The 23,348-nt window shown below is 39.1% G+C and overlaps 2 protein-coding genes across 6 annotated transcripts in view; one reads left to right on the top strand and one right to left on the bottom strand.

Annotated features, from left to right (window-relative positions):
• Positions 1-3,857, bottom strand: part of LOC126175130 (uncharacterized) — a 54,967-nt gene extending 51,110 nt beyond the window's left edge. Inside the window, exon 1 of one of the 5 annotated variants that reach the window (XM_049921711.1) lies at positions 3,723-3,857. The gene's annotated coding sequence lies outside the window, so the exon portion shown is untranslated. Of the gene's footprint in view, positions 1-1,145; positions 1,165-2,930; positions 3,148-3,318; positions 3,507-3,722 lie in introns of those variants that run through there. The other 4 variants (XM_049921687.1, XM_049921696.1, XM_049921704.1 and 1 more) reach the window with 4 other exon arrangements.
• A 13-nt stretch (positions 3,858-3,870) lies between these two features.
• LOC126175170 (protein PTCD3 homolog, mitochondrial) overlaps positions 3,871-23,348 on the top strand; it is a 39,442-nt gene continuing 19,964 nt past the window's right edge. The window contains exons 1-4 of the mRNA XM_049921764.1: positions 3,871-4,008; positions 4,085-4,205; positions 21,072-21,269; positions 23,044-23,173. Of these exons, the coding sequence (XP_049777721.1) occupies positions 3,974-4,008; positions 4,085-4,205; positions 21,072-21,269; positions 23,044-23,173 (484 nt within the window). The 5' untranslated portion in view covers positions 3,871-3,973. The remainder of the gene's footprint in view (positions 4,009-4,084; positions 4,206-21,071; positions 21,270-23,043; positions 23,174-23,348) is intronic.

Below are 23,348 nucleotides of genomic sequence, written 5' to 3'. Positions count from 1 at the left end.
ATTTAGAAAAAAAGTAAGTACTACACCATTAAGATTACTATTTAATAACAATACGAAAAATCTATATACCAGCACCTTTGTCCAAAAAAGAGAGGGAGCAAATGGTTAGAGGATGCAAGGCTTTGTAACCAGGAAGTTCACTCATGACAGAGAAAAGGTAGCGGCGGCAGTATTACGAAAGAATGAATGAGATACCTGGTGCACAGCGAATAAGTACATGACATTTAGAAGGGGAGAGAAGATTACAAGCCAAAGATAAAAGGAGGAGAGACAGAAGTAGAAGCATAACAAAATAGGCTACACATCAACAGTATGCAAACGTAATTGAAAAAGAAAATAGTGGTCCTGAGGGGAAAAGTAATATGAAAGAGGGAGAACATACCAAAAATTATGTTGGAAGTGGTGTTGGAAAAGAGGTCCAATGTGGCTCAAAATAAATTTCCTTGCACAACTTGGCATATCTTCTCTTACCGAGGGCCCTGAATGAGGGTGCAGACAGCATCATGAACAAATAAGATATTGGGGGGAAGAAGGAAAAAAAAAAAACTATTTGTAACACAGGGGGAGGGGGGGAACACGACAGGAACATACAGAGCAAAATAAAATTGTGAAATAACAAAACTAAAAGGAAGGCACCCATTTCAACAAATGCCACTGCTTCAATCTGCCAACAGGAACAGCTATATTCGGAAATGTAAATCACATGTAAGGCTAACTTAAGGGCCTTTGGTGATGCACATTAAGCTATGTCATTATTGTACTGTGAACCACATGGATAAGGAAATCAACAGCGTCCTTTTCAAAGGAGCAATCCCAGTACACATCTTAATCCACTACAGGAAACTACAGAATACCTAAACTGGACAGCTGGATGTTATCTGAAGCCTGTGTATCCAATATATCATCTCACTAACAAGAGCCAGGCAGAATTTACATTTAATCAGATGAAATAACATGAAAATAAAGTAACATATTCTACCAATCACAAAGAATTAAATTATACATTTAACTTCGACAAAAAAACATTCAAACGGTACAAATGGTAGATCCCATAATATCAAATAAACCAAGGGAAGAAACGGCAAGGTTTTCAATTTCATTACACCTTCGAACCATGATCTACCATAAATATAATTTTTACTTACGGCGACATAAAACCGATCACTTTCATCCCACGTATGCAATGCATAATGAAACAATTAGGCTAAATATTCATAATAACTTGTATGAACATCAAGAGCTCAGATGGAAACCCAGTTCTAAGCAAAGAAGGGAAAGCAGAAAGGTGGAAGGAGTATATAGAGGGTCTATACAAGGGCGATGCACTTGAGGACAATATTATGGAAATGGAAGAGGATGTAGATGAAGATGAAATGGGAGATACGATACTGCGTGAAGAGTTTGACAGAGCACTGAAAGACCTGAGTCGAAACAAGGCCCCCGGAGTAGACAACATTCCATTGGAACTACTGACGGCCTTGGGAGAGCCAGTCCTGACAAAACTCTACCATCTGGTGAGCAAGATGTATGAAACAGGCGAAATACCCTCAGACTTCAAGAAGAATGTAATAATTCCAATCCTAAAGAAAGCAGGTGTTGACAGATGTGAAAATTACTGGACAATCAGCTTAATAAGCCACAGCTGCAAAGTACTAACACGAATTCTTTACAGACGAATGGAAAAACTAGTAGAAGCCGACCTCGGGGAAGATCAGTTTGGATTCCGTAAAATACTGGAACACGTGAGGCAATACTGACCTTACGACTAATCTTAGAAGAAAGATTAAGGAAAGGCAAACCTATGTTTCTAGCATTTGTAGACTTAGAGAAAGCTTTTGACAATGTTGACTGGAAAACTCTATTTCAAATTCTAAAGGTGGCAGGGGTAAAATACAGGGAGCGAAAGGCTATATACAATTTGTACAGAAACCAGATGGCAGTTATAAGAGTCGAGGGGCATGAAAGGGAAGCAGTGGTTGGGAAGGGAGTAAGACAGGGTTGTAGCCTCTCCCCGATGTTATTCAATCTGTATATTGAGCAAGCAGTAAAGGAAACAAAAGAAAAATTTGGAGTAGGTATTAAAATCCATGGAGAAGAAATAAAAACTTTGAGGTTCGCCGATGACATTGTAATTCTGTCAGAAACAGCAAAGGACTTGGAACAGCAGTTGAACGGAATGGATGGTGTCTTGAAGGGAGGATATAAGATGAACATCAACAAAAGCAAAACGAGGATAATGGAATGTAGTCGAATTAAGTCGGGTGATGCTGAGGGAATTAGATTAGAAAATGAGACACTTCAAGTAGTAAAGGAGTTTTGCTATTTGGGGAGCAAAATAACTGATGATGGTCGAAGTAGAGAGGATATAAAATGTAGACTGGCAATGGCAAGGAAAGCGTTTCTGAAGAAGAGAAATTTGTTAACATCGAGTATAGATTTAAGTGTCAGGAAGTCATTTCTGAAAGTATTTGTATGGAGTGTAGCCATGTATGGAAGTGAAACATAGACAGTAAATAGTTTGGACAAGAAGAGAATAGAAGCTTTCGAAATGTGGTGCTACAGAAGAATGCTGAAGATTAGATGGGTAGATCACGTAACTGATGAGGAAGTATTGAATAGGATTGGGGAGAAGAGAAGTTTGTGGCACAACTTGACCAGAAGAAGAGATCGGTTGGTAGGACATGTTCTGAGGCATCAAGGGATCACCAATTTAGTATTGGAGGGCAGCGTGGAGGGTAAAAATCGTAGGGGGAGACCAAGAGATGAATACACTAAGCAGATTCAGAAGGATGTAGGTTGCAGTAGGTACTGGGAGATGAAGAAGCTTGCACAGGATAGAGTAGCATGGAGAGCTGCATCAAACCAGTCTCAGGACTGAAGACCACAACAACAACAACAACAACAACATTCATAATTATCTCGGAACGTACTTCTACAGCTTGAACCAATCTTCGAAACTGGCAATCTTTATAACGCGGTGAATTAGCTCTTCTACTTTGTTATCTATCATGAAGTGTTGCCTCTTAGTAGGAAGTCAAATATTTCTTTTTCTCAGGCTACAATTCCCAAGCATGTTTCGGTTTATGTCCACGTTAAGTAGCATATTTATTACAAGATCAATAGAATCATAACTATAAGTCGCACAATATCTGATCCAGCAACTGCTTACAAAATAAGAATTCTATATAAGTACTTGTTTTGCATCAACACACAAGTTACAAACTTGGATTTCGAAAATTAAATATGAAATCATCGCTCCAAACAACGTACATATTAACTTCTATTTTTACCATTAATCTCTATAAAGTATATACATACGCGTTCTCCAGGCCACCGAACCAAGTTTACTACACATTCAAAACAAACATCAATCGAAACGTAACTTACCGGCAAACACAAGAATCGCAACTCTGAACTCACAAGCCTTTGGACTCAAGCAAAGAACTCTATGAAAGATAATACATCAGTAAAGCCTGTCAGAATGCAAACTGTTCAATTGTAAACATATTTACGTCACGACAAAATGCGATATCTCTACATGCGTAAACGTAAAGATAACATGCCACTTTTTTTAAAAAGTTTTCAGTTATTGCATGAAAACTATTTACATTACTACATTTGAAGAGAAGGGAAACTGCTCATGTTATAGTTATTACATGGTCGTTCTAAGTTTTAATATTTTAGTTTTGTGAAAGTAGACGAAGAACGACATGGTCTCGTACCATAGCTGGCTAAACTCGTTTCCAGTTTAATACTCGTGCCCCATGTATCTGTGTATTGTAAGGTATCTTCATCTGCATTCCGTGCTGTAAGGTTGGCGATCTGTTGTGTTTTGGGTAATTGTTGTACGAAGTCCCGCGAAGTGGTGGAAAAGACAAACTGGTAACAGAGTACAATTCGTATCTTCTGATTGTAGCAGCTGGAGATGTTACTAAACCAGAACTGATTTACACTGTCAATAGCAAATTCCAATATGAATAATTTTCGAAAGGCACATACATTTTTGAGGTTGGAACCCGTAGTTCTGATGTACTAATGCGTATCCGCTACAAATAGACTTGAATTCATCCGTTTTTCCTTGCAGGAATATACCCAACAGAAGCGCCCTTGAAACAAAGCTTTCAACATCCGCATGTTACAAAAAGGAAGTTGCGGAGTTCACTATCCCCAAACGTATACCACGTAGCTCAACAGACATCTTAAGGGTAAAATCCGTACTTAAGTTTGTGGCATTGTTTATATTTCTAGTTTTATATTTTACGCCCTACACCTTTAAGTTCATAACTCGTCGGAGATAGGTTGTAGTATGTACCCATGCAATTTTTTACATTCATGACAGCATGTAGTTGTTTATTTCGTAGTCACAGTGGACATGATTTCAACCCATACCTCTTGTCTTGTGCAAGTCTTTTCACATCAGTGAACCAGATAGGTTTTCTTTGTTGTCTTCGTACTCCTCTCGATCCAAAAATTACCAAATACAGGCCCATCTTTCCTTTTGACTTCGAAAATGTTCATCATGTGTGGTAGTGTTGTGTGTATCATTTTTTCGTAACTGATGGGATTTGTCTCTGTTTCCTTTTGACCCTTCTTGTGCTCTAATATGTTCCTTCCCAGCGACATTCAATTTTCAAATTTTGAATGGCCCTTAGGGTCAAGAGGAATGTTTGATACGTGCTATCAGCTTTGGCCAACGATGTAATGATAATTGCTGCTGTTGCATCACTTACTGATGCACATATTCACATTTTTGTTGTTAGCTGTGAAGTCAGTGAATGCAGGTAAAGAAAGACTGGGTGTGTGAGTGCTTAGCCCGAGGTATACATTAGGTTGGACAGTGTGGTTGCAAATTGGCAATGCCAACGAATGTAGTACTAAAAGAAACTGGTTGTGGTGATAGACTGATCTGTAGTTATGCCCGAGGTCTAGGTTAAGTTGGAAGGTGACATTTGGTCATGAGTTGGAAAGCTAACAAATGCGATACCAAAAAAATCCTGGTTGTGGTGAAAGACTGATCTATAGCTTGCCATGGTTGAAAAAACCATCAGTAACATCACATCATAGTCACCATACTGTTTATGGCGTTTTTTACATGTTTCCTATGTCACTGATGAAAGCAGATGACCTGTACCGAATGTTTCATATACAGGTCATCCTTGTATGGTATGGTAGCAGGTTAAATGTGATATATGTGTACTGCTGACAGATACATGTATTTATCTCAAAAGGCTCCAAGATTTCATCACGGAATTTTGATTTCGTATCTGTAAGAGTCTGGCATAATTTTTCTCTGGTGTTCCTGTCCATTATAAACGCTTCTAGAGTGTCAAAACCACCTGCCCAATGACAGAGTGTTAAGCCAAGGTGACAGCTGCACTGATACATCATCAGCTTGTTAATTTCATCTTTCGATTCCATATCTATTTGGTACACAACTCTTGAATTCTTATAAGTGGTCACCAATCAAGTGATCAGTCTGTTGTTACAAGCCATGTAGAAGAACTTTGGAAATAATTTTGTATGGGACCAGAAAAAGAGGTACATGTCTGTAGTAGTTGGACTGCATTATTACAGCTTCCTGATGCAGTGAATGTTTCAGTCCATATTTCTATTCCTAGGGAATTGTTTCAGTTTCTCAAATATTTGTTGAACTTGGGTGAATTATCTCTAAAAGTTCTTCTAACTTTCACATCTTAACAATAATGCTGTTTTCTAAGTGATCTGATGTTTGTATTGTTGGGGGTTCTGGTATGGATGCTCGGGCTTTTCAAAAGGTAATCTTTCTTTTGATGGCTTACTGTTGAGTGTAGCTCCACATTTCATTTACATGTTTATTCATGAATTGTGACACATTTCATTTTAAATATGTAAAATCTTTTCCTTCTTTTCTTCTGTTTTGTTGAAAGAAGCCACCAAGTGACAAGTGTGATTTTAATGCCCATTAAAACATCAAGTTTTGATCATATTTTTGTCCCTTTTTTATCTGTTGCAAGTTTTGAATGCGTATTTATTATTTTTAAGCCGTTATTGTGTTGAATGTTTACCTGTGCAAATGAATTTCGGGTAGCCATTATTTAGGTTTGACTTTTGTTACATCCTGAACTCAACACTCATAATGAACTGTTCCATCCATGTATATTTTACCTGTACCTTTCGTTTTTAATGTCTGCACTAGTATCTTTATCTTGTCACACAAGTGAAGATTTGACATCTCTGTGTTGTGTTTAGGAAATATCTCATGTTGTTTTGAATTTCTGCTAGGTGTGACTTGGTCTAATGTTTCATTTGAATACCTGTCTCCCCCATTACTGGACTTTCACTTAATAGAAGACTCACCATGTTGTTGTGAGGTTACATGTGTGCGTCAAGCACACAAATATTGAACTAAAAACTGTATCTAATCACTTATCTGACTATAAACAAATAAAATGTGGTGTACCCCAAGGATCCGTATTGGGACCCCTTCTGTTTCTTCTGTACATAAATGATCTAAGCTTAAATATTGATGCACACAAATCAATCATATTTGCAGATGACACCATGATTCTACTAAAAGGAGACGACGATGAACAGTTACAGCAGACAGTAAACACGGTCACGAAACAACTTAGCAGCTGTCCTAACAAGGACATGTTTATCCCATCAGTCTCTATCAATGACGAACCAGTTGGTAACAGTACTGAAACCAAATTCTTAGGACTTTGGCTGCAGAGTAACATCAGATGGAATAAGCATATTGAATATCTCAATGCAGAACTGAGCAAAACATGTTACCTTCTTTGTTCATTAAAATCATGCTGTAGTGAGAAAAAGTATTGAATGCATATCATGCGTACTTTCATTCTCGTCTTAGATATGGGGTCACCTCCTGGGGAAACACTAAAATAGCTAATAGCACTTTTAAACTACAAAAAAGGGCCATTAGAATCTTGTTTGGATGCAAGCCTAGAGACTCTTGTAAACCCCTGTTTAAGAAATCTGGTATTCCCCCATTACCGTGTGTATACATTATGGAAACCCTTTTGTTCTTTAAATTAAATGTAATAGGCAAGGACCAGAGACTACAAAAAAACTGTGATATACATGAGCACTTTACCAGACAAAACAGAAACTTACATATGACTCAAATCAGCACAGCACTGTGCCAAAAAGGTACTTTTCACATAGGAGTTAAGCTTTATAACAAACTTCCTGAAAACATAAAAGCTATCACTGAGGTCAATACATTTGGAAAATCTCTAAAGTCATATTTACAGCATCACTGCTTTTACTCCATTGAAGAATATTTAAATTTATGAAATGTGTTATATAAATACTTACGTGTAAAATGTATTATTGTAAGCTTAAATATGTATGCCTTGAAATTACTTTCAGCCTGTATATTTATAACTTGACTTGTCCAATGTCTTATGCATAAGCTGCTATGTAGACAACAGGACCAATAAAATACAATCTACATTCTTTTATATTGGAATAAACGTAATATGTCCCCATGAACCATAGGCTTTTCCGAGATGGTGTGACTGGTGTGCCTCAACAATGTAGATAATCATACTGTAGATGCAATCATAAAGTAGGGGTAATTGTGAAGATGCAGCAGTCTTTCCAGTAGTAGCAGGGGTAACAGTGTGGATAACTGACTGACCTGGCCTTGTAACATTAGCCAACATGGCCTTGGTATGGCGGTACTGTACATGGTTGAAACCAGGGCAAAACTACAAGTGCTGTTTTTCCGGAGCTCAAGGTGGTCTACTGAATGGTTAAATGATGATGGCTTCTTCTTGGATAAAATATACTGGAGGACTAACAGTGCCTCACTTGGATCTTCAGGCAGGAGCCACTAACGAGAATGTTCTCATAAGAAAAAATGAATTTTGCTGGTACACAGAGCATAATTTAGTTATCATTACTACTTGGTTTCAGAATCAGAAAGGTTATATACGTGAAAGACCTGGAGATGCCATGATGTTTCAAATAGATTACACAATGGTAAAACAGAGATTACAAAACCAGATTTTAAACTGCTAAACCTTTCCAGGGGCAGATGTTGCCCCTGACCATAATTTATTGGTTACAGACAGCAGAAGCAGACAAAAGGAAATATAGATGTCTAAAAATGAGACTGGCAGAAAGTGCAGAATTGCAAATTGGTAATGGCTCATGGAGAAATGCAAAGCTATAGAAGCGTGCATGCATCTGAGTAAGTCAGATGCTTTCTGTAGCAAAATTAGAGAGACCTATAGATAAGGGAGAAACAACTGTATGAATATTAACAGCTCAGATGGCAGAAGAAGGGATAGCTGAAATGTGAAAGGAATATCTAGAATGGCTATGTAAAGGAAATGAACCTGAATGTAATACTGTAGAAAGAGAAGAAGATGGGTTGGGATATATGGTCGTGAATCTGGCAGGGTATTGAAACACGAAGTTGAAACAATATCAGTATTACATTCCCTCAGAATTATTCAGATCCCTGAGAGAGCCACCATGACAAAATTATTCCACCTGGTGTGAAAGATACGTGAAACAGGTGAAATACAGTCAGACTTCAAGAAAACCATAATAATTTCAATTCCAGATTGGCAGGTGTTGACAGGTGTGACTTTTACCAAAGTATGGAATCTGTTTAACAAATGATGAATGCAAAATACTGATGTGACTTATTTATAGGAGGACTGAAAAACTGGTAGAGGTTGACCTTGGGGAAGATCAGTTTAGTTTCAGGAAAACTGTAGGAATCCTCGAGGCAATACTAACCCTTTGACTTACCCTAGAAGATAGGTAAGAGATAAGCAAACATATATTTAAAACATTTGTAGATTTAGAGGAATCTTTTCAAAATGTTGACAAAATACAGTTTGAAATTCTTAAGATAGCATGGATAAAATGCAATGAGTGAAAGATTAACAACTACTTTTACAGAAACTGCACTGCAATTATAAGATTTGGAAGACATGAAAGGAAAACAATAGTTTGGAAGAGAGTAAGATAGGACTGTAGCCAAACCTTATTGTCATTTAGTTCATACATTGGGCAACCAATATTGTTACATTCCATCCTGGATTTACCATTGTTTGACATTAAAAATAGCAGATGAGTTTTGTGTTTTGGGAACAAAATAACTGATGATGGCCAAAGTATAAAAGTGGGGAATTTGTTACCATCTAATACGAATTTTGACATTAAGAAGTCTTCTGAATGTATCTGTATGGAGTACAACCTTGTATGAAAGTGAAACATGGATGATAAGCAGTTCAGATAAGGAGAGATTAGAAGCTTTTGAAGTGTGATACTGCAGAATAATGTTGAAGATTAGGTAGGTAGATCGCATAACTAATGAGGAGATACCGATCAGAATTGAGGAGAAAAGAAAATTTGTGATTGACTAAAAGAAGGGATTGGTTGACAAAACATATACAGCGGTATGAATGAATCTCCACTTTCGTAATACAGAGAAGTGGAAAAGGGGATTGTAAAATGTGGCTAAGGAATAAATATAGTAATAAGCTTTGAATGTAGGATGCAATAGTTATCTTGAGATGAAAAGGCTGAATAGTGTGAAGAACTGCATCAATCAGTTTTCAAACTGGTTACCACAACAGCAACAATAGTATCTCAGAATATTCTTTTAGTTTCACATACTTACATTTTTGTTCTGTGCTATAGATATCTTATTTAACAAAAGAGTGGAAACTGTGAGGATTGCCAAAGAAAAGTCGGCAGTGGGAAACAGTGTGGGAGCTGTTGCAGTTGGTATCACTGGACGGGGATGTTGTGGGGAGTACTCTGGAGAGGTTACTGAGGCCCTATCTTTGAACTGGAAGATATGCAACAGGAAAAAGTTAATAGAGGGGCAGGAAAGAAAGAAGCTAGGAGAGAACTAGTGAGGAGGAAGAATAGCAGTGATAAAGGGGATGATTGGAACTGGCAGTTGGTAGGAAGACGAGCAGGAGGAGGATGCGGTCTGACAGTTCTTTTGTGTCTACAAGTAATAGTTACCAACTACCAGAGTTGAGGAGGGAGGGGGATGTTGTAGGAATAGCAAATGCACAGCATACTCTACCTATGAGAAGGAATAATACTAATGTTAGGAAGTGTTGCTAGGAGGCAGAGGTGTAAGCTGTCAGTTACAGGAGAAGTTAGGGGAAGAATTTCAGGTCACCAGCATTGTTCAAGCTGACGCTGGGCTGAATCATATGATGGTGGGTTCAGGATCTTTGTGTCAATATTCCATGAAAGATGATTAGATATTGATAGTTGGTAGGACAGGGAACGGCTCAGATGGGGACAGGACATGCATTGTATGTGCTGACCCCAGCAAGATAGATTCCCTAACTGTTAGGACCAGTGTGACCATCATTGAGTTGGTATGGCTGCTCTGTACAACGAGTCAGTGCAAAGCTGGAGATGGCGTGGGTAACTGTTGACTGGATGCACCCTGCACGGTGCCATTTGAGATATCGGGAGATGGTGCTATAATTGACATGGTCTGCACCTCATCAGGACTAGGAAGGGGAGATTGATGGCCTTAATTGGTGAGAGTATAGCAATTGGGTGCAAGGCCACACACAGCCAGGTACATGTTGTTATGGGTAGGAGGCCTTAATACAGTATGTACCAGACCATAGTGTATAGACACTACAGAAATTTGCTTATAATTGCCTATTTCTCATTAAAATGAACAGTCTGTTAAAAATATAGTACACCAGATTGAAGTAGAATTACAATCTTTGAACAGCAAAGTGGTGTACATTATAGAGCACTGCTGTAGGGACTCTGAAATACAGCATATAGTGCTTTCATGATATGGATGTGCCAGTTGCTACTGTAGAACCATCTTAAAGGATGAGGGATCACGCATTTATATTGGAGATCACACATATTTTAAAGGTAGATATCTGACCTTAATTTGTGTGGTTAAAACATTTTGAAACTTCCTGGCAGATTAAAACTGTGTGCCGGACCAAGACTCGAACTCGGGACCTTTGCCTTTCGCAGGCAAGTGCTCTACCAACTGAGCTACCCAAGCACGACTCTCACCCCGTCCTCACAGCTTTACTTCTGCAAGTACCTCGTCTCCTACCTTCCAAACTTTACAGAAGCTCTCCTGCGAACCTTGCAGAACTAGCACTCCTGAAAGAAAGGATTTGCGGAGACATGGCTTAGCCACAGCCTGGGGGATGTTTCCAGAATGAGATTTTCACTCTGCAGCTACTGAACTAACAAAGCTAGATATCCATAAGAAGTTAATCATCCTATGTGTGTACTGCTCTCTAGGCAGTAACAGGCACTTTCTTCAACAGGTTAACTAATGTTTAGAAAGGGTCTCAGTTTCCGAAATTAACATAATAATAATCAACACAGTTGTTTAGACTGAAATTAGTAATAATTTCATAAACATTTTGAACACTTTTGCTGTGGCTCAAATAGTATACACTTCTGATAGATTATCAAAAAGTTCAGCATTGCTTTTAGGTCATGTACTTTCAGATATCAACAGGGAGTATTGAGAAGTATTTTTGAAATAGCTTGGCCTCTCTGATCATTACTGTCAGCTAATAATAAAGCTGAAGACAGGCTTGTGCTAAAATCCCCAAAACTGCAAGCCTACAAAAGCATCTTATCGGAAGAGCAGCAATTTACCTCTCCTGTTCCACTATCTTCCTATCTCTACTATTTCTCATACAAAACTGCTGAAGAGCCTCATTTACCTATGCATTTCCCACACCATTACAGTCACTCCTCTGGGAAAAAAACTACAACATCCATCACACCATACCTTGAAACTAACAATTCTGTGGCAAGACAGGCACATTTCACTGATGATAAAGCAGTGCTCTATTACAAATAAGTCAGTCTAATTACCGATAAACAACAAAATGTATTTACAGAAATGTAACCTATATTCAGCTGTATGTAAACAAACCACTTGTGCAGAGTTTTGTAATCAAACAACTTAAAATGTACACTCTGTTCTAGAAATATGAATTAAATAATATAGGGATACACCCAATTTAAATTGGTGGGAAGAAAAAAGAACAATTAAATAGTATTCTCTACATTTACTGTCCATAAACATAAACAAAAATACCATTACAACACAATTCAGTGAGCTTTTCCTAAATTTTGGAATAGTACATAAATAGTGGACTTAAAACACGCAATAATACACATATTTAGTAAGTAATCAATAGTAACCTAACTCTCATTACAATCTAAATAGGACTTACCTTCATGATTGCACAAAACTCGATCATCTCTTCTAGCATAGGGCACAGTAAAATAAATCAAGAAATAAGAAGTTAGCAGGCATAGGTGAGGTTCCAGTCTATTGTCCTGAAGGAATGCATAGACAACATACAAGCCCAACTGACACACATAATAAATGAGTCTGTAGCTCAGTTATTTTTCTAGAGGATTTAAAGCACACTGAATTGTGTACTTACTAAAGATAGGTAATGCAGAGAGTATAGAAAACCACAGGCCAGTTTCACTAATGTCAGCATTCTCAGAAATAATTTAATCAATCATGGAAGTTATGCTAATGAGTTACATGAAGACCAAGTTTCTTGAGAAAACGTAGTTTGTTTTCCAAAGTGGGAGAAGTATGTACAATATTAGCGATGACAGAGTTCACAAAAGTGTTACTTGAAACTCTTCACAAGAATAATTGTGTAGTCACTATCTTAGACTTGTGCAAGGCTTTTGACCATAAAATACTAAACAAGCTGGAAGCACTTAGTGTAAGAGGAAGAGCAAACGTGGTTCCTGTCTTACCTGAAAAACGGAGTGCAAAAGGTATAGATATTTCACATGCCTGTTGATGTTAAATTTCAGTAAAACAATTGTCAGACAAGAAACATATAAACATACGTGTGCCTCAGGGTAGTGTATTAGGTTTAACTCTGTTCTTAAAGTATATCAATGAGTTTTCAAACAGTATAAGACTTGGAGAAAGCGTTCTCTTTGCTGATGACTCTGGTACCCCGGCCTGGCAACTTTGAAAGCCCACCAAAAAGCATGGAGCTTGAGCTCAGCTGAATGGCAGCACTATTAAAGCTATGAGTGCTGGTATCACCGTCCGCAGTGCTTGCCTCAATGTGCCACAAGGTCACATCCTGTCTCACTGGCCAATTAATGCTCATAGTGGCACTACGAAGTGGGCCTTATGCGTACTCGCCTTCACTGTTGTATTTGCCTCACACTCATATTGCTGGTTGTGACGGACCTTTATTCTTGTTATTTCGCCTCACTATGTCTTGGTTACTCTGTTTGGATTAATCACTGGACTTTGTTTTTTGCATGCCATCCCAAACTGTCTGTTCTTCATTGTTGTCTTCTGTCCAAACTCGGTGATTGGCTGGTAACATCTCCAGGCTGGTTGGGCAGCCTCTGCAGGTTTTTTTGAGTCTTCCTTTAGTTTTGCCAGATTCCAGTCACAATAATTGGCGACAAGGTAACATGTTAGCAGCTTGTCCTGGACACAATGCTCATGCAGCAGGAACAGCTGCTTCTGTAACAGCAGTTAAAATAGTAGTTCCAGCAGCTAACTGAGTTGGTCCACCAAGAAATACAGCTTCTGAAGATTCAGAGTACTCACCCAGTACAGGTAGTAGTCACTTCCCAGGTGGAGGGCCACCCTCCTACATGTCCACCCTTCAGCGATACCAAAGAGGAGTGGGATACTTATTTGCAGTGGCTGAAGCAGTACGTCACTGCCTTTTAGATCTCTGATGATGCTCTCCAATGGCCGCTCTTTCTTTCTTGGGCTTTCCTTGAGCTGATTGTCTCACTGAAAAAGTTGGTCCACCTATCAAATACTGTACACTCACATTTGAGGAGATATGCACATTGCTTTAGATTTATTATTTGCAATGATTCGATGTTGTTGCATTATGAATTGGCATTATGAATTGAGTGTCATCAATACTGTGGGCAACCGGATCAGCTGTATCACTCTTGGGTGACTGATTTGAAACAGCTGAATTGCTGTTGTGATTTCACTTGTGTGAACCCAGCAAGCAAAAGCTCATATGCAGGCTCTTTAATTTGAGATGTAATGATCCAGTTGGCTTGTGATTCATAAGTGCACCTATTGGCCTTTGAGCTGCACAACTCATTGTGGGATGATATGTTGACAGTTGCAAATTCTTATTCAGATCACTGGGTACACTGCACCCATTGTGGAAAAGAGGGGCATCCCTGTGATGTCTGCTATAATCTGTCAGGACAACTGGACCCAGTTCCCCACATTTGTCATGGAATGGTGCATGAAGTGCGGCAGTTGTTCCCCAGGGTGAATCTTTCACTTCCTTGTTGTTTATCAACCTTACCGTTGTGAACACATATCTGTTTCCAGATAGATGCAGGAGCTGCCATTTCTTTATTGAACCTCCAAATGTATGTTAGTGTAGGCTCCCCAGAATTAGTCTTGCCTTTCTGTGTGTTGCTGTCCTTATAGTGACATCACAGTTCCCCTCTGCAGTCAATAAATATTCATTACTGCTTTCAAAAAGATCGCACATCTGACAATGCTGTTTGTTGTCAATAGTCACTTGCCTGGTAATATTTTCAGTCTGGATGCCTTCTCGTTGTTTGGCTTCTCCATACCATCTGTGACACAGTTCATTTCCAGGAACTTGATGACATTTGTGCTTCTTTCACATCTGTATTCAAACCTGGGGTGTGCCTCAAATTTCCGGACACATATCTGCTTATTTCCTAACACAGTGTCCTAGTTTTGCTGGGCACAATCCATTCAGGTCTCATTACAGACAGCCGATAAGCTGGGACTCGATTGCCTCCATGAGATGGTGCTGATAGAACCTGTGAAAACCAGGGCTTGAGTCGTGTCCGAGGTAGTGGTAAGGAACCTGGTGGCTCCCTTGCAAGGAACCTGGTGGCTCCCTTCAGCTATGCAGTGACTTTAAATAGACAATTATTGCCCAGGCACATGTGGAAACTTACCATACACCATGCCCAGAAGGCACCCTCACAAAGCATGTCAGAGGAAAATATTTTTCTTAGATTGATCTTGCCAAAGTACGTTTGGAGATAACACTAGAAAAGTTTAAAGCATTGTAATTATCATCATTCCCTTTGAAATATACAGATTCAAGCAGTTGCCTTGTGGTGTCTTCTGCCCTGGCAACTTTCAGAGATACCTGGAATAGTTAATCATGTTCATATCTGTGTGCACTGACTATCTCACTGACTTAATTGTCACGGACACTATGCGTCAGAACCATTTGTGAAACCCTTACCCCCTTTTACCACATTACACGAAGGGAGGCTGAAGTGTTTATTAGACAAATTCCACTTTTCCAGGGGCAAGTGGAATACCTTGGGCACTTGCTCAACAAAGTTGGAGATCTCATCCCTGACCACAATCTCACAGTTATTGACCTTCTTTGCCAACCCCAAGACTTACAGCAGTAGCAAGCTTTTTTGGAAAAGGCGAATTATTATTCTAAGTTCCCCCACAAGTAGCCCATATGATGTGTCCTCTCAACCTGTCACAGAAGAAAGGCATTCAGTACAGGTGGTTGGCTACCTGTGTGAACTTTCATGCAGTTGAAGCATGTGCTGCAGTTGGCACCCTGCTTTGTGCCCTTTTCTCCATCGAATCCACTGGTTCTGCCTGCTGGTGCTTTCCATATGGCCTTCAAACAATCCTGGTGCATAGGAGCAATGACTGTACTGAGCAACCAATTGCGTCTACATCAAAGACACTGACACTCGCTTCAAATAACTACTTGCAGATATAAAAGGAATCACTTTTCCATTAAAAAGTCCTATGTTTACTTTTCACGGCTAAGTTCGCATAAATTACGGAACAAAAACAACTGATAGTGCTGTTCAGGCCGCACTCCAATCTCCAAGTATGGACAGCAGAGCAGCTACAGTGTTGGGCACTTTTTCTCAGCACCTAAAATTTTGTACCCTTAAATATAGGCCCAAAAAAGTGACAAACAAATGTAAACTCTCTACTTGCTTACATATGGGAGCAGACCTAGTATCCGCCAGCATGAAACACACAGCTTGGATGGATTTTCCATTTCAGCTACACAAATCGCCCCAGACATGCTCCGTGACCCAGTCTTATTGTTAATCTTGCAAACTTCCTCCGTGGGTAGCCTGCATAGTTTCCACATGATGCCAGTGCAGAGCTCAGTGTCTGGGCTTGCCTCTACCACCATTTGTTAGTTGTCAATTGTATCCTTCTGACAGATGCTATGGCAGATACTCACCATATCGTCATCCTGGCTGCCCTGTAGCCTCAGGTTTTACAAGTCCTCCATCGCAGGCACTGGGGTATGTCCTGGATGAAAGCTTTGGCATGGTGACATGCTTACTGGCCAGGGCTAAACAAGATATGGAAGCCATAGTGTGCAGCTGCTCTGCTGGTGCCCAGCTTTAGGCCGCATCACCCCAATCTTCCATTCCCTGGCTCACTTCCGTCGCCCCTGGGTCTACATTCATGTGAACACTGCAGACCCCTTCCTAGATTCTGTGTGGCTCATAGTTATGACAGTTATTCTAACTACCCATATGTGGTCAGCATGGCGTCCACTGCAGCAGACACCACCATTACTCAGCTCGTTCAGACTTTAGATATCACATTGGACAGTTGGCCTCAACTCAAGGTGACAACTTTTGAACGGTTCTGTCCCTTCAACAGCATAAAATCCCTATTTAGTGTGCCATTTCACCCATCTTCCAATGGTGAAGCTGAGCATACGGTGTGGCTGTTTAAGTAGCAAATGTTGAAAGTGATGTTCCTCCATGAGTGTGGCCTAGCAAAGCTACTCCGTTTGAGACAACCACCAGCTCTCCTCCATCTCCAGAACCGACAGCCCTGGGAACCTCAGACCTAGCATGCCAGGCTATATTCCCCAGGGTCAGCAGTGTGAGCACACTTTTAAGGAGCAAAAGACTTGTGGGTGCTGGCTACAGTGTTTACCATTTGTGGGTGGTGCCTTATGACAGTTGATACTCCAAAGGGCTTGGAGTGCCATCATACCAACCAACTCCATCCACACCTCCCAACTGCACTATTGCTGGCCCCACAAGAGCACAGATCTAAATTGTGCTCCAGAAAACCAGCAGCTGTTTCTGTGGACACAGCCATTCCAGCATGATGCCAGACACTCCTGATTCCAGTGGGCATAAGCACTGGAGTACCAAATGTATCTCTACTTGACCTGCCAAACCGTTGTCCAGAACACCTTTGCCCTGTGCACCCATTTCGGGGGGGGGGGGGGGGAATCTGAAATCCTGGCCCAGTGACTGAACGCCCGCCACAAGGCATGGAACTTGATCTTGGCCGATAGACAGCTCTGCCTTTAGTGATAATTCACCTCGCACCCATATTGCCAACCGTATTGCATTATTGTTCTTGTCATTCCACCTCACTGTATCTTGATTACTCTGCTTGGATTACTTACTGCACTTGTTTATTGCCTCTGCTGTCTCCAATTGTCTGTTCTTCATTTTTTTTTTTTCCATCTGCACTTGGCAGTCCACTGGTGACAGCTGCAGGCAGATTGGCCAGCCTCTGTGGGTCTTCTTCCCGTCCCCCCCCCCCCCCCCCCCCGTCCCCACCCCCCACCCCCACCCCAATCTTTGTCAGATTCTGGTTACAGCTAATGACGGCAACATCACAGTCACTGATAAAACACCAGAACTCCTATTAGAGGAAGCAAATAGAACCGTCGAGGATGTTTATAGTTGGGCAGTATGTAATAGATTAACACTGAACATATAAAAACATGCAATCACACATTAAAAGGAAAAAAAACAGTTGTATTGCTTTAAACAAAAGTGATAAATGTGTAGATCGTGTGGCAAAAACAAAGTTTTTAGGGGTGACAATTGATTCTCAATTAACATGAATGATCACATAACATACTGGCAAAAAGAATATCATCAGCATGTTGGGAGTCAAAGGCACAAAAACTGGGTACAGTATTCAAACTACAGAGCTTTGAGAGTAGTAGTAGTAGTAGTAGTAGTAGTAGTTGTTGTTGTTGTTGTTGTTGTTGGTGGTGGTGGTGGTGGTGGTGGTGGTGGTGGTGGTGGTAGTAGTAGTCACGCTCATTGTAAAGAACTATTTAAGAAACTCGGTATCATTAGTTACCAGTTTAGCACATCTAGCAATGTATTGTCCATATCAGGGGAAACATTACTAAATATTTCACTAATAGTTCTGTACCTAATTGTGGAACAGAGGCACTTTCGACTTAGCATTTACCAAGCAAAAACAAAAATATCCCAAAACAGCATTTTCTATCAAGAAATAAAATCAAATAATAAATTACCCAAAGATTTGAAAAAGATTACCAAAATGCACCTATTTAAAAAACAGATAGAACATACTTTATAAGGAATTCATACTGCACAATTAAAGATTACTTAGAAAACTCAAGAGTAATGGTAGATAATAAAAGTTGATGGCTACAACACCTGTCACACTACAATACATGATGACAATGTACTACATTTACAAGAAAATCATGTGGCAAGATGTATAGTGCACAAGAGTAATATCTTGTCACTCTCCGGAGCTCAACATCTTACTCATCATGGAGAACTGCTGACTCAGTTTTTCAGATCAACTGAAGCAAGGATATGAAGATATAGGTGGAGGATAGTTGCATGTTCTGTACCTACATCTATGTATATATTCTGCAAACCTCTGTATGGTGCATGGCAAGATGGTACCTTGTACCACTACTAGTCATTTACCAAGTGAGATGGGACAGTAGTTAGCACACTGCACTTGCATTTGGGAGGATGATGGTTCAAACCTGTGTCCAGCCAGCCTGATTTAGTTTTTCCATGATTTACCTAAATTGCTTCAGGCAAATGCTGGGATGGTTCCTTTGAAAGAGCACAGCCGATTTCCTTCCCATCTTCCCTTAATCCGACCTTGTGCTCCATCTATAATGACTTTGATGTCAACAGGATCTTAAAACACTAATCTCCTCTCTCCTCGTACTAGTCATTTTCTTTCATCTTCCAATCACAAATAGAATGAGAGAAAAAATTACTGTCTGTGTACCTCTGTATGAGTCCTAATTTATCGACTCCTATTTTCACGGTCATTATGTGAAGTTTAAATTAGTGGCAGTAGAATCCTTATGCAGTCAACTCAAATTTCAGTTCATTAAATTTTCGCAATAGTGTTTTGCGAAAAGAATGGCATCGTGCCTCCAGGGATTCTCATTTGAGTTTCCAAAGTATCTCTGCAATACTCATGTGTTTATCGAAACCACCAGTAACAAATTGGCAGTCCACCTGAGAATAGTTTTGATGTCTTTCTTCAATCCAACCTGATAGTGATCCGAGACACTTCAGCAGTATTCAAGAATAGGTTGCACTAGTGTTCTGTATGCAGTCTCCTTTCCTAAAATTTTACCAATAAACTTAAGTTGAATATTCACTTTCCCTATTACCATCCATATGTGCTCGTTCGATTTTATATTGATTTGCAATACTATGCCTAGATATTTAATCAATGCGACTGTGTCAATCAGCATACTATTGCTTTTTCCCACTCGTCTGCATTAACTTACATTTTTCTCTATTTAGAGCAAGCTGCCATTCATTGCACCAACTGGAAATTTTCTCTAAGTCATCTCATATCCTCCTACAGTCATTCAGTGATAACAGCTTCCTGCACACCACAGTATTATTAGCAAACAGTCGCAGATTGCTGCTCACCCTGTGTGTTAGATCATTTATGTGTAAAGGAAAATAAGAGCGGTCCTATCACACTTCCTGGGGCACACCTGACAATATCCATGTCTGATGAACAATCACCGCTGAAGACTGTATACCAGGTTCTATTACTTAAGAAGTCTGCACCACTCACGTAACTGGGAACCTATTCTGTACGCTCTTACCTTCTTTGACAGTCTGTACTGGGGCACCGTGTCATACAATTCCTGGAAATCGAGGAATATGGAATCTGCCTGTTGCCCTTCATTCATGGTTTACAGGATATTGTGCAAGAAAAGGGCTGAGTTCCATACAAGCAATGCTTTCAGGCCTAGAGACAATTTTCTGAACAAATAAAGGAGTGCAAAGGGCATAGTTGCATGTTGATCATCCAGGAGTCATTAGCGAGTGTTCACAATGTGAGTAGTGATAAACTATGTTTTATAAAATAAGTTATGGGGCATGACCAAAGAACATTATACAGTAGGGACCAACTGAATGAGGCAGTGCAGTTGTTAAGACAATGACCTAAAATTCAAGAGGATGGATGGCTCGCCATCTTGATTTAGTTTTTCTGTGGTTTCCCTAAATTGTTTCACGCCAATACGAGCGTGGTTCCTTCAGCATGCCCATGACCAACCACCTGTTCTATCCTCTTAAAAACATATTTATATAATCTATGTGTACATATATTTTGAGCTATGTATTTTCATTGTATTATGGTGATAAATCCTGCATTGTTGTTAGATGATCCCTGGATGAAGAAATAAATAGGTACAAAGTAAATAATACCACACTATTTGAATGCCGTCACAGAATGAAGTAACAAAATCGTTAAATTAGAACACTTTTTTGTTATGTTACTGCATTTATTTTTCATTTGGAGATGCCTCTTACTGCAGTTTCTGGCCTTTTTCATCATACGTACAAATTATTAATGAATTAGCACTTTAATAATTGCTATATATCTTTGCTTCTCTGTGTTGATGTTTTTTGATTTCTTCCATGTCTCTAAACATTCTTCTTTGTATAGGAACCAGTAGAGAACTATATATGAGTCATTGAAGGATGTTATTTTCAAACATAGGATAATATTGTGTTCCTTTTTCCTGCCTAGTCATTAGTTCCATATAATTTAATTTGCAGTTAAAATGTTTGTTTTAACAAAAAATGAAAACTTCTATTGTGAATCATTTACACATCTCTATGAAGAGGTATTTTTGTATAAATATTATAAAACAGTAAAAAGCATTAAATCATCCAGTGTGCTGTTTATTATATATGGGTACTTGATTTAATAATTTCAAGAGTGTTAGACTTTCAGATATAAATTATTACTATTTTTTCAGGCTTTGGCAAATACTGTACAGCAAGATGTGACAGCACCACATTATAAATATCATGATGATCCATATTTTATACCAATGTCTAATGTTGGGAAAAGAACATTTGCATTGGCTAAGGAATCTGGTCGCAAAGCAGCAAAATGGGTTAGGGCTCAACATCCAGAATTCTTTCAGCATCGAGTGGCTGATCCACCAATAAAGGTATCAACAATGTTTTAAGTAAATCATTGTTTCTCTGCAAGTGACACAACATGTGTTGGTTATAGTGTGACTAAAATTATGTGATAGTTGACATCTGTCACTTGCTGCTATAGTGTTGCCGCATTGGCTGCCAGCTACTGCTCAATTATAGGTGACACACTAACATGGCGGGTGACTTCACAAATGCTTAATGTGTAATGCGGAGCAACATTGGAGGCGCACCCCCCCCCCCCCATGAGATATGACAGAAATGCGAGATGCTCTGTCGACAGCTGATTTTAAGTGCCACATGACTGAACTGTGGCAGGCAACTTGTTTTGTAGCCCTTAATTTTAACCCATCTCCTGATTTAACCACAACCTCGTGATATGCAACGTATCCGAGGAAACGGCAGTCAACAATCTGTAGCAGAACTAAAATCACAATTGCTTTGTTCACAATGATTGAACTTAATCTCTACAACCAAATTCAAAACAGAAAAATTGCAGTTTTGTTGCTAAAAAGCAAACTGTAATTTCTCGCTTCCATTCATTGGTTACCTAGAACTATCCTCACAATGCCTACACAAACTACCTCTTTACCAACTGATGAGCAGTCTTGGCTGGTGCTTTTAGATTATAGACGATACTGGCAGGTTCCAAATGAAAAAAGAATGCTAGGAAGAAAAATAGGGGCAAATAAAGAAGCTAATATACACAGCAAAGTATTAGGGGAAAAAATTACATTTAAGTCAGTTCAAATGAATAAAAATAGTAATGAAAGTTTTTAATTAGATTTAAAAATAAAAAAATCACTGTGTTCCACAAGTTTCGAACCTACAATCTTCAACAAGACAGGTTAATGTGCTAATCACTACCCCATAACACTATGATATGTAATGCTGTTACTTTAATTAATCAGATATTCCAGTGGCAATAATGAATCACAACATTCATAAATTTGGCTTCACATAATGTCATGTGAAACTTTTCCAATGTAAATCAATCTCTGTGATTATAATAACTGTACGTGTTACACTGAATCACGTGTAGTGCGGAAGGCTCCAGTAGCGTCTGGTTGGTGCTGAGTATGAAAGGCTTGTATATCATTAGCATCATTTTTGTGTGTGTGTGTGTGTGTGTGTGTGTGTGTGTGTGTGTGTGTGTGTGTGTGTGTGGTGGAAGTTTGGCAATGGTGAACAGTTCGGGCCTGACGTTGAGTGCTCTGGTTGGAGCAAACCAGCTCCAGCCCTTGTAGTGTCAACTATCAAGTAATTTTAATCAGAGTGTAGTAATGTATCCAAATCAGTGCTCATACAATTTTATAATCGTAGATGTTCCTCAGATCAGCTTATAAAAAAGATGTAAAGGGAAATGGCTAATAACATTAATAGTTACTATTAGATTGTGTATTTGAATGTCAATGGTTACAGACTGATGTCACTCCCATAACCCCAATGAATACAGTTTGTATGCACTATTAAGTAATTTACAGTGTATAATTATTAAGATGCAGCCTTGCAATAAGTTTAATGGCTTGGGCTCAAATCCCTTATTTCATTCTTTTACCCTGTAAAAAATCTGCAAGCGTTACATTGTTGATGCTTTTGTATTGAAAACATATTGTTTTTAATTCAGTTATGGAACTTACTTTCATTTTATGTGATGTAAATTTTGAGACGATATATCTGAATTGCGGTGTTGTCTGTGGGAAGATATTTCCTCTTGATTATTTGAAGAAAAAAAATATTTAAATTGTGTATCCTCATGTTTAATTTTCTCACCTATTGTTTCAGGATTATTTTCCACTGGAAGTGTATACAGAGGAGAGTAATGTGGACACAGATACCTTAAAGACACTTATTGAAGACTGTCGTGTCTCGGATGCGATAACAGTTTATCAACTTCTTGAGAATGCAGGGAAAGGTGAGGCAGCAGAGCATAAGATGTGTCATAGATAGGGAAATAATATTTTACCCAGTTTTCTGGTCCGGCTACAAGTATAATATTGTTTTGTGCATATTTTAAGAAAGAAATGGATTTAGTTTTGAATTTATGTAATATTGGTAAGTAAAGAAATTGTTTCTCTGTGTACATGACT

Source organism: Schistocerca cancellata, chromosome 1 (assembly GCF_023864275.1).
Source record: "Schistocerca cancellata isolate TAMUIC-IGC-003103 chromosome 1, iqSchCanc2.1, whole genome shotgun sequence".
NCBI lineage: Eukaryota > Metazoa > Arthropoda > Insecta > Orthoptera > Acrididae > Schistocerca > Schistocerca cancellata.
The sequence above is the reverse complement of the archived record's forward strand: the minus strand, read 5'-3'. Positions and strand labels throughout refer to the sequence as shown.